Below are 12,276 nucleotides of genomic sequence, written 5' to 3' on the forward strand. Positions count from 1 at the left end.
TACTCCACGCCACTTTGCTCCGCTCTGCGCCACTCCACTCTACTCCACTGCACTCTACGCCAATGTACTCTAAACCACTGCACCCTACGCCAATGCACTATATACCAATCCACTCTACACCACTTTATTTAGACCCAATACACCCTATGCCACTGTACCTACACCAACTACTTTGTACCACTGCACTTTATGCCACTATACGCTACAACATTCTACTCTGTCACTGCACGCTATGTCACTCTACACCATTGCACTGTCACTGCACTCTACACCACTCTATTCTACTCTTCACCACTGTCTCTACGTCACTGCTCTCTGCCCCACTCCACATCACTTCACACTACACCACTCTATTCTACACCGCTGCACTCTATGCCACTGCACTCTCGTAGTTACACTCTACACCACTGCCCTCTACACCACTCTACTCTCTGCCCAGTGCTACTCCACTCTACTCTGCACCACTTCTTTTATGCCACTCCATGACACTTCTTTTATGCCACTCCATGACACTTTGCTTCACTCTATTCTGACACACCACTCCACTCAATGCCACTCCACTCTGACAATCTACTCTGCTCTACACCACCATACTCTACAACACTTTACTGCACTCTATGCTGCACGCTCTACGCCACTCCACACCACTCCACGACACAGTCTATGCAACTCCAGTCTGACACTGCACTGCACTCATCTCTACAACATTCTACTCCCTCCATGATGCTACTCCAGGACACTCTATTTCACTCCTCTCCATGCCACTCACCTCTACTCTTCGCAACTCCATAACACTCAACTTGCCACACTACATTCCACTTTTCTTTACCTCACTAACTTTTAGCCGTGGTAAACAGAGGTCACTGGTGTACAACATTGCTAAAACATACTGACACAGCCAGTCTCTTCCTTGCACTCCCTGCGGTCACAATCTCCCTTAAACCATTGTTTGGTGCAATCACTATTCTTTCAGACCTTGTAACAAAGAGTGCATTTAATAGCTGTCTCTCAGGGTCAGAGGGACCCCATTTAACAACTCAGAGGTGCTCCTAAGTCAACCCACACCATATCCCTATATAATTACAATGTCTTATTATATGTGCAAGATCTACAGAAATATCATCCTAGCATAGGCAGACTCATTTCTGAATTCAGGGCACAATCAGGACTCCATGGCAGCTGGTGAACGTTTTGTCTCCCCTCAGTACCACGGGTCGACCTAGATTTGGGGGTGGCCAAGGTTCTGCGGGAAAGTACCTCTTTTCCTATCAATGAGTCCAGATCTATCACCCTGATCAGGACCTCCTGGAGTGCAACCTCACTAGAGTGGTTGGGGCCCTTAAGGTGCAGGTGGGATTTTAGAAACCTTTGCCACCGTTGGTTCGTTGTAGGTCGAGTGGCCTTGTCAAAAATGGTAATGCTACTGTGTCTCCTATATTATTTTAACCTGCCACTAGTCTTCCCACTAGAGACATTTCGAGGACTAGACACTATACCTGGGGAATTCGCTTGGCAATGGAGGGCCCTGTAGGGTGGCCCTAGTTGGTCTTAAACTACCAGGTGACTGGGGTGGGATGGGTGCCCCCAATTTCCACCACTACTAATCGGTGGGCACAACTACAGTGTTATTCCTGCTGGCAGTGGCTGCTGGTGGCATTTGAAAGTGGTGTGGTGTAATAGTTTGGTATGACTTATGTAGTGAGCGACGTGGGCAAGCTTAACGACAAACGTGGGGTCCAGGCTAAAGCGTACTCTGGAAGAATTTGTTTTAAATAAAAGATCTGCACATCTTCAACCACCTCTTTCCTCTTCAGCACCCTCTTTTCACTCTTCCATGAATGCACTTCCTTGCATCTCCCTTACTTCACCACATCCAAACATACACTGCAGTCACTCACATTTAAGCAATGTGCTTTTGTTTTTGCCCTGTAAATAGTTTGCCATCTGTGCACCCCCTTCACACACATTTTTACAAAATTGCAATTACACCTGGAATACATGACCATTGTTTTGAGAGGCCAACCTATTGACAGGCACTTTGCTTTGGCGTCGGCATCAGAGGTCTCAATAAAAGCCCCTCATAAACACCTGCACAGCTCAAAGTATGCACGGAAAAATAATTCTGTATGATTTAATAGCTAACTCTTGAGGAAGGCATGCTGAAGTAAAACTTGAAATAAAAGCGGAACTAAATCGCTGACACGCATTGCCTTAATGTTTTTAACACTCAATGTTCCTAAAATCAATCCATGCTTTTGGCATTAATGTTGATAAGGGCATGAAGATTGGGCCAGTTTTAGTGTCATACAGATAACGGACTATTGTAAGCACATATCTCTTCTTTGCCCTTGACTTAGATATTTGTATTAACTTCACAAGGGAACAAGAACCCTGGCCTGCGTCTTTTGCATTCATTTCACGGGGGAACAAATGCAGTAGCTCCACTTCCAATAGGGTCAGGGACATGCAGCCAGGGCCTGGGCTGTCACAGTGGGGTAGGTTAGCGTGGCGAGGTGTCTTGGAACAAAATACATAATAGAAGGTTAGCATTCTAACACTTATCATTACCAAGGACAAGCCACCAAAACACACATGCAAGTGCATGGTGCTTGCATCCACTCCACGTGTGGCGAATAGTAAAGGGTGGGATCTATGCCTGTGAATGACAGACGGCTGCTCTCACGCAGGGAGGTAGACTCCAACGCCCAAACCATGGCTCTGACAGCGTCACTGGCCTATAGAGAATACTGCCATAGATTACAGTGGCAATGATTCATTGTGAAGGGCTTTAGAACAGTAAGTCGTGCATCACAGTTCAGAAAGTTGATTTACTGCCTGGATTCCGTCTCCTGATTCAGAGCGATGCTGGGCAGGAAGCCTGGGACAGACAACCCAGACTTAAATACATCGATTTGTTTAGAGAAACGATTGTATCTCTAAATAAATCGATCTATTTAATATTTGTACAGGAATGTGAAGAAAATAATTTCAGGGGGGTGCAGCCCCAGAGCCGTAATGGAGAATCCGCCCTGCCTGCTGGGTTTCTGGGCGAGAGTCTGAAGAGCTGTCGGCCTGAGGCACGACTTGGAGTCATCAGAATCTTTATGAACTGGAGCTCCCGGGAGCCAGGCCCTACCCCACCACTCAACAGATATCCTGAGGGTAATGCTTCAGTGTTTTGCAAAATGTCTTGACATCACAAAATACGAGTTCCTTACACCCCCGTAATACCTTTCCTGGGCCTTCCTTGGGCCGATTTAGGAAGATGCCGGTATCACATCACATTACTAGGCGACCTCTTCCTTGCCAGTTTGTATTTCATAAAGATAACATTTTGATACACTGCTTATTACGACAGACCCTCTGAGCTAATTGGGCAATCATGGAGTGCGAGCTGGAGACTCACACAGTAATACAGCCCATATATACTATGGTGAACAGCCGCAGGGTTATCATTTGGCTTTATAAAACCATCCAGATCCACACACAAACCTCACTTAAACCACTTTGTGGTGCCTCTGAAAGTTTTTTAGAGCATTACATGAAAAAGAATGGGCCAAAGCCCTCGAATATCTGTGTAAGGCATTGCGCAACATTCACTTTAAACTGATACAATTCCTCATACTTCACAGGGCTTACTTCTCCCCGACAAAAATCAGTCATTTATTCCTGTAGCTAACTCAGGCTGTCCCTGTTGTGAGACGCAGCCGGCGGATTTCTGTCACATGCTTTGCGGCTGCCAAGAACTAGTGCCCATTTGGTCGGGCGTATTTCAGCAGTTGTCTGACTTAACAGGCTTTCCAGATTGAGATCCTGGGAAGTCTGTACATTGATAATCTTTAAGTTTCTGGAGAAACTGAAAATAGCGTTGCATTTTGTTGATCTGGGATTACTAATTGCTATGTCATTAATATTGAGGGGAAATCTGCTCAGCGCCCCTTACTTGGTACATGGCGCTGGGATGTTTTACATTGGACAAAAGCATAAGCCTTCACAGGGAAGAAGTCTGAAGCTCTGTAGGTACCCTATTGCTAAATAGTGGGATACGCTGTGGTTGCACCTTGCACTACCCCTGAAGGCTACACCCTGCTGCCTTGAACAGACTCTGCTCTCCCTTTCACCCTAGTAGCCTGAAGCAGCTTCCCATTTTCTAGTGATCTCTCCTTGCTTCTTCACGGGTTGTGTGCCTCTCTGTACTCCCTTCCTACTCACCTGTGTAAGGAACCTGCCCCTAGAAATAATACCTAGGATCCTACCACTGAGGACTTCCACCTGACCTATCATGGATGTCTCTATTACATCCTGTGCACCTTTCCAGCTTGTCAGTTCTTAAATGTTAATGACTTTTCTTCCTTGTTATTTGTTTTTCTCGCTCTCTCTTCATTATATATTATACAACCATTCCAAATGACGTATACCTGTGATTGGTCTTCTGCTAATTCTTGGTGGCTATCCTACCGGGAACGCCTTGTTCATACTTCCACTGATGTAGTGTTGCCTACTGCCTGACCCCGTATGATATTGTTGGCTTATCACTACATTATTCGATCTTTTATTGCCTGTGCGGACAATTCTACCATTATGGTAAAACTTTAATAAAAACTATTTGAAAATAAAAGGTGTTTCTAAGTCAACAGCAACTTCTGCCAACCTCGGTGTCCTTGGTAAAAAACAGACTTCAGGTGCACACAATAGACAAGTCTACCTGGAGGAAACTATCTGGGAGACAAAAATGTAGTTCCCAATCATTTTATAGATAAAGTTTATCAGTTTCCCTCAGAGAGCGACGGGGTGTCTCTTACCTTGTCTCTTAACATGCACCGTGTAAAAGCTATATTCCCCTGTCTGCTGCCATGTCTGCCACATGACTCCAACCGCTTTAGGGGGAAACATTAGGTCAACCCCCTAGCTGAAGATGCAGCACAAGTCTGCTTACCTGCACCCCGAAGCAGTCATCTTAATGGGAAGCTGCCTCACCTTGGCATGCGTAAGTGAAGGGAGATACTTTTGAACTGTGTCTCAATGGCAACAGCTCTACCCTCCTTTGCTTACAGGTTCTGTTCATGCCCGCGAATAGCGCAGACGGTGTCTGCCTAGGGGGAGAGTTACACGGTTTTCAGACCTCTAGAGAGAGCGCATTAGACATGTGACCACATTAGATTTCAGAATGAAGCCAGCGATTCCCATTCATCATCCCTAGGCCTAGCTCCAGTCTGGTCTTCATGATTTACGTGTAAGACCTCTCCGCTTCTGCATTTACGACTAACGGACGTTCAGGCAGTAAAGGAGAACTTAATCTGTCTGATTGATTTGTTTGGATTTGCCTGGACTTCCAGGATATCTCTAAGCCTGCCCAGATTGCCCCATTTTGCTTCAATTACATTTGGAGTTTTAAGGGAAGGAAAGTGACATAAGGTATGGTTGGGGATGTCGGAGTATGTGTGAATAGCTTGCGCTGTCTGCAAATTGTGTGGTAGTGCTCAATCCTCCGAGATAGCTCAGAATTGTCAATGCCACGAAGAACCACAGCTCTTATTGTAAGTACTATATATAAAATACCATCCAAACTACATACTTAATAGGCATGCAGGATGTAGAACCATTCACCCACCTGATTTAAGTACTGTACCCGCAAACCCAGTGTGGGAGGCTGTCCCAACTGGTGTTTTCCGTGAGTAGATTAAAAAAAGATGGTGTATTATTTTAAGCTTTTATGTATTACTTACTCTTGAAATGCCACTGGCTAATGTGCTTGCCTGCATGTGACTCTCAAGGATAGAAATATTGTTACCTTAAGAGGAAAGTGTACCATAAGGTATATTAAGGGAAGCTTCAAACGTTATTGTTCTGTGCAATAAACTGGCCATGTGTTTAGAACCTGGAAAGTGTAATCACTTTCCCGTTCGCATTTTCAAATGTTTTGTCTTTCATTTATTTTATTAGGCTGCTTGTCTATCTCAGAGTCATAAAATTTTAAAGTATTTTGTTGCATCCTTCATTTTTTTTTTGCAAACAGATTTTTATTCAATTTCGGCATATGAAGTAGTATCGATACAAAAAGACAAATGTGTTTCCATCATGTTACAAACAGCGGTTATCAACAATCATATTTGTAGTCATACATTACTACTCACGGCTCCTTGCCATATGTGGTCGTCACCTCAAGTGCAACTGCGTTCATCGTTCCTGTCAGCGGTCGTAGAAGAGCCGCGTTCTATATCCCTGTGCCGGGGGATCAGCATCTCAATTGTCCGTTCCAATCCCCATTCATAACTATCTCAACAACCAAGATATTAACAAAACTCACCCCCCTCCTCCCCCCCTTCTTCAGGCATGTCGCTCCATCATTTAGTTCCCAGTGGACCATAGTATCTAGTCATGTTAGGCATCTAGCCCCATAATTCAAGTAGGAGGGTGTCCGCAAAGAGGGAGCCACTATCTAACACATGCATGTCAATCTCCAAGCTACCTGCTCAGGTAAGGCCATGATTCAATCCCCGCACACAAGTCTCCTCACTCTAGGAGTGGGTCTGTATCATCAGTCGGGTGCTTGAGTAGGTCCACCAGCGCCACCCATGCTCTCGCGGTCTCTAGTGTTTTTTTATTACTTGTTCTCTGTGCCATCTGTGATCTACAAATCCCCTCAGTCAGCCCATTTTGTGAATTCCCGCAGCCACCGTGAGATATTAGGTGCGTTGGCCGCCTGAGTGGTAATTTCTCACTTAGCCAGGACTAAGCCCAGGTAAATTAATTTGCTGGTTACTTTATTGCGGACAGTATAAGGGAAGCAGTGTAATAAGCAATATCCCGGGGTCAGTGAGCTGTCTCTATTCGTTATTTCTCCTAGTTTAGCCATCACTGCTCTCCAGAACCCCTCTAAAAGTGGACACTCCCAGAACATATGCAAGAATTAGGCGTTTTCCAACTGGCATCGCGGGCAAACTGTACGGGTCCCAAAATATTCGTTAATTTTGTGCGGGTGAGATATGCTCAGTGGAGGACAAAAAACTGGATTAGCTGGAATCTCGCGTTTCTGGAACACTTTGCCTTTCTACCAGTGCTTCCCACGGCTTCTCCTCCACAGGTATCCCAAGGTCCGTTTCCCATTTGACATGCAGGTTCTCCAAGGGACGCCTGATCTCTTGGGTGAGCCGCCTGTATAGGCAGGTGACCGCCTTGATCTTCCCGGCCGCTGATACCACATATTGGCATGGTAAAGAAGTCAGTGGTTCCACCATCCCTTTCTTCCAATGCTTATGGATGGCTGATGTCAGTGCGGCATGTAAGAGGAAGTCCCACCTCGGAAGTTCATATCTCTCTAGTAGGTCATTAAAGGGTAGTAGGGTATTGTCCTCGTATAGGTCCCCGATAGTGGATATTCCCGCCTCTTCCCAGTCCCATAGTCCATGCCAGTTTACCCCATGTGGCAATACCTCGCAAACCAGCAACGGAATCTCGGGTGCATATGCGGGCCCCCGTTTGGCCCTTTTACTAGCCCGGTTCCACCATTGATGCACCACCCACAGATCCCTCGGTGCCTCTCTTTCACTGAAGGGGAGCCGGTGTAGTACTCGAGAAAGCTGTCTTAGGTCCGGATCCATGCCCCCGTGGGCTTCCCCATTACGAAGTCTCCCCGCCAACCATTTTGTAAACCACTGTAGCTGGGCGGCATGGTAATAGGCCTCGAAGTCGGGCACTGCGAATCCTCCCTCCCTCCTGGGTCTCAACATGGTGGTGAGCGCGTCTCTGCGCCTCCCAGAGCCCCATAAGAATCCCGTAATCATAGTATTAAGTTTGGTAAAGAATTTTCGTGGTATCTATAGTGGGAGCGAGCCAAAATAATAAAGTAGCCGTGGTAGAGTGACCATCTTTAGCAGCGCTATCCGTCCAGCCACTGAAAGCGGAAGAGTCCCCCAAAATTCAAAGTTACTCCTGGTGGTTCGTAAAGCCCGTCTGACATTACCTTCCAGTAAGTCGGAGGCTGCGTGGTAAATACGCACTCCCAGGTTAGTAAGGCAGCTACTTTCCCACGTCACATCTAACGCGTCTGGTGGATCATCTCTACCACTCCGAACAGGAAAGAGGCACGTCTTGTTCCAGTTGACCTTGAGGCCCGCCACGTGTTCCAACTTGGCCAACAGTTCCCTAGCACCCCGTAGATTGTCTGCAGAGTTGGCGAGGAACATTAATAGATCGTCCGCGTACAAAGCAAGAAACTGGGACTGACCCATCCCGTCTAGGCCCCGGTAGTGCCGTCCTGATCACGCATGGACAGCCAACGGTTCCACTGCCGGTGCGAACAGGAGGAGAGACAGCGGATATCCCTGTCTCGTGCTCCTGCCCACAGCACAGGCCTCCGATATCACGCCCCCGTACACACCCTTGCAGTGGAGTCCTTATACAGTATTACCGTCCAGGCCACGAATCCCTCACCCAACCCAAAAGCTCGCAGAACTCTAAAAAGATATAGCCATTCGAGGCTGTCGAATGCCTTCTCAATGTCAATCGACAGAATGTACGCCTCATCTCCGTCCCGAGCGGGGCCGTCCAGAAGCCGGAGCAGTCTGCTTATATTCATGGCCGTGTTCCGGGATGGAGTTAAACCCGCCTGGTCCACATGTACAAGCGTCGTCCTATGAATCAGGCGGCTAGCTAAGATGCGGCTTAATATCTTGTAATCTAGGTTGACCATAGCGAGGGGTCGGTAGGCAGTGCGATCCCACGCTGGTTTATCCGGTTTTAGGAGTGGTATGATTATCGCTTCCCTAGTTGACACAGGCAGATAGCCGTCTCGCTTCGACCTATTGTATAGGGCCAACAAGCGGGGAGCCAATTCATCTACATACGTGGAGTAGAACTCAATCGGGAGCCCATCCTTGCCAGGAGTTTTGTTCCTGATCTCTCCTAGTTCTATATCCCAGCCTAAGGACTCTGCTGCGTCTGCTTCAATTTGGGGAAGTTCTATATCCAAGAATCCCTCCCCCTCCAACATGATGGGGTCCAGCTGGCTTCAATACAGGGCAGTATAGTATTCCAGAAACTGTTCATTAATAGCTTGTTGTCCATAATGGGTTACCCCTTCCCTCCCCCATAGCTCTAAGATCGTTGTCCCCCTGCGCGCTGGATTGGCCAACCAAGCCAGCAACACCCCAGATTTGTCCCTCTCAGCATGAGTTGTTGCATCCTTTATTATTGGGAAAGTTAAGAGACCGGGTGCAGTGGCTCGGAGATTTCAGAGTGTATAGTGCATGGTGAAAAGTTTTTAGCAAAATGTAAAATAGAAACCTGTTCTGAAATTCCTCTGGTGGTACAAAATTCAATGATTTTAAATTTGGCACCACCGGAATTTTTACCAATCCCGCTTTCATGGAGCACTGTATTGTGCAAAAAGATTCCTTGTTTTTTCGTGGGCTGAAGTGTTGGTGATCATTTTCTGGTTGGCTACCTTTCGACCAATTAGAATTGATGCCTTTGTTCAGGCCATTCTTGCTGGCTGTCCATCAGCAATTCACGATGACTGGGCACCCCACGTCATCCTAGACTGCTTTTAGGAACAGAAAAAACATGTGGTAGGACAGAAGGAGGTCCTTTTGTGGTAACTCTTCGACAGCGGGACTCTACGAGCTGTTTCCCACCGCTTTCTATTTCTTGCTTAAGGTCCCATCAGTGATGGATTAGTTCTGTGATCCACAATAGGAAATTTAGACAGTCTGGGAGTTCTAAGGTTAAAGCCAATGTATGGATTTTTTGTGTGTAAGCATAGGCAAATTAATGTTAACAGATAGTTGACCTTTTACTGTGTAGTTGTTGATTCTGCATTAACATGATTTTACTGTGATGCAGGTAATATTACAGTTAAGGTGCCAGCCTCTTTAAACGCTCATTTCCAGCTTTCTGGCACAGAGATTGATGTAAGCCCAGAGCTCGAATTACAAGGAAAGCAGAATTCTACCGAAGGTGGAACGAAGACTCTTAGTGGTAAAGATTTCAATTCATGTTAATCTTTTAATTGTATTAGTTTGTGTTGTGATTGCATCTATGTAGTTCTTCCTACCCCCCTTGTTATGCGTCTGTAGTTGTTACAGTTGTGTTCTACGTTTCATGTGTTTGACTCCTCTCTTTCAAGACTATGAAGCATTGCTTTATGATGGATAGGGAAGTAACTTGCATGCAACATGTTGCCATGAGTTGATTAGAATTTTAGAAGTGTAATGGCCCAGCTTATAAATACATTAGTTTTTAAAAAAACAGGAATTGAACACGGCACGTTTCAGTATTCATCACTGCTTGTCTTTGAAGGAAAAGGAACTTTGTTGCTTCTGCTCATCTATAGATATGCACATGACAGTAACGAATTATGACAATGTCATTGTTCTATATTGCAGTCATTTAATATGAGGGACCTTCTGTTAGGGATACCCAGTGAACAGAGTTTCTATGAAATTTGACTTGGGAGGGGGTTAACCTTTTTGATTACTCAACTTGTTCCTCCACTCCTCTGTTCCTCCAGTAACTTACTACTCTTTCATTGTACCCGGTCTCTCTAGCCCAACCATCACCTGGCATCTGCTTCCCTTCCGCGTCGTCTTCTTAATTGCCCCTCCCTCAACTAATCACTATTGGCTTTCTCTCGCGTCTGTCACACTACCCCTTTCACGTTGACCAGTTATCATGGTATTATGTTACCCCTCAATGTCATAGGGCGATGCCAGCGACCTATATGTAATATATTGAATACTTTCTCTGTTTCATCATTCATACTACTAACTTACATTCTCATGCCACTGCCATGTGTCTGCTTCTGTCTGACATGTGCCTGCCAGCAACTGGTCCTCCATGCCTACCCCCCTCCAATCCTCAATGCTCCACCCACACAATGATCTGTAAGTCCAGGTTTTCCCACTGACCGCCTGTAACTTGGGGTTTCCTCATTGCGTGACTGTCAGCTCTAGTTTCCCATCTGCCTGCTTGTATGAGCCCACATTCCCACCACCAGCATTTCAGTCCTCGATACACCACCCCTGACAGCCCTGGTTTCCCAACCAAACACCTATTGCTGCATTTCTTTTTAGTCCTCTCCTGGCCTCCTGTTGCCAGTTCATTGCCTACATGTGCAGCTGGTATGAAAGATGACAACCACCAGTTACTCCATTAAAGGCAGTAAGTCAGAATATCATATGGAATACCTTGTGGAATATTTAGGAGACCTCTCAGAAACATATTGTCCACCACCTGAATGGGCGCAATGGGCACATATCCCCAGATTTCACAACCAAAACTGGCAATGGGAATGCATTTAGCTGCAAAGATGTCTCACATTGCATTTATTGATTTGTGCCCCATCCGTAGTGAAAAATCACCAATACTATCAATGTCCCTTTTTAAAATAATTATCTTATTATTCATATTAGACGGTCCCTGTAGATACTAGAAGGTTTGTGCCAGGTAAGTTGTCCTTATGCGGCTGGGACAGTAAAGAATGCTCTTTTGCTCTCAGGCGACCCCCCGCCCCCTCCCTAAGTTTGACTAGATGATGGGTTCCTGGTGTAGGGTATTCCAGTAGTCTGATAGTTCACAATGCATTCATAGTGTCCTATTCAAAATTCCTGCTCCCTGGGCCACTCTCATTGGAAAGGATGATAGTTTGCTAATGTTTCCTGCCTATGCCAGTCTGCAGTGAGAGGTCTCATTGACTTCGCTGGTCTGGTAGACTGTAATGCTGTCCTCCAGCTCCTATTGCCAGTGTGTTGTCATGCGCTTTCCAGACTGAGAGGCGTAATGGGCTAGCGCATATGAGGAACAATTGTGCTTTGCTCCCATGATCAAGGAATGTGACTCCTCTTTCCAGCATGCTTCCTTGGGCCCCATTCCTAAACCTGACACTCAAAGCAGAGAGCCCACTCTGGGTGACAGTGGTGATTAAGGCATAGTTCAATGGATCCACTGATTGTGGATACAATCCACGCTCAGCACAGAGCATATCAAAGTATCTAGTTTACTTTCATGGAGACCTCCACCCACTGCTACAAGCCTTCTGCGACTGTTGCCAAGGTGCTTTGATGCAGTTCCAGTTGTGATAGTTAAACTTCTCTGCCCTATATTGTCTAGGTGCTTTTTGTATGTCTTGATGAAACAACTGATTGCGATAATTCAGATCTCTGCGTTATTAAGGGTACTCCAATTTCTTGAGAAGCAAGACACTTTGCTTCAATCGCACTATAGATGGACCAAGGCACCAGGCTGAACTGCAGCGCCTGGCGTTGCTGGTCCTTACCT

General features: G+C 46.1%; 1 protein-coding gene across 3 annotated transcripts in view; it reads left to right on the plus strand.

Moving 5' to 3' along the window:
* FAM185A (family with sequence similarity 185 member A) overlaps window positions 1-12,276 on the plus strand; it is a 244,251-nt gene that overhangs the window by 197,028 nt on the left and 34,947 nt on the right. For 2 of the 3 annotated variants that reach the window (XM_085654017.1, XM_085654018.1), the window contains one exon: window positions 9,844-9,978. The exons of the other annotated variant lie outside the window; for it this stretch is intronic. In XM_085654017.1, coding sequence (XP_085510143.1) covers window positions 9,844-9,978 — 135 coding nt within the window. The remainder of the gene's footprint in view (window positions 1-9,843; window positions 9,979-12,276) is intronic. 3 annotated transcript variants of the gene reach the window in all.

This window comes from Triturus cristatus, chromosome 4_1 (genome assembly GCF_964204655.1).
Source record: "Triturus cristatus chromosome 4_1, aTriCri1.1, whole genome shotgun sequence".
Lineage (NCBI taxonomy): Eukaryota > Metazoa > Chordata > Amphibia > Caudata > Salamandridae > Triturus > Triturus cristatus.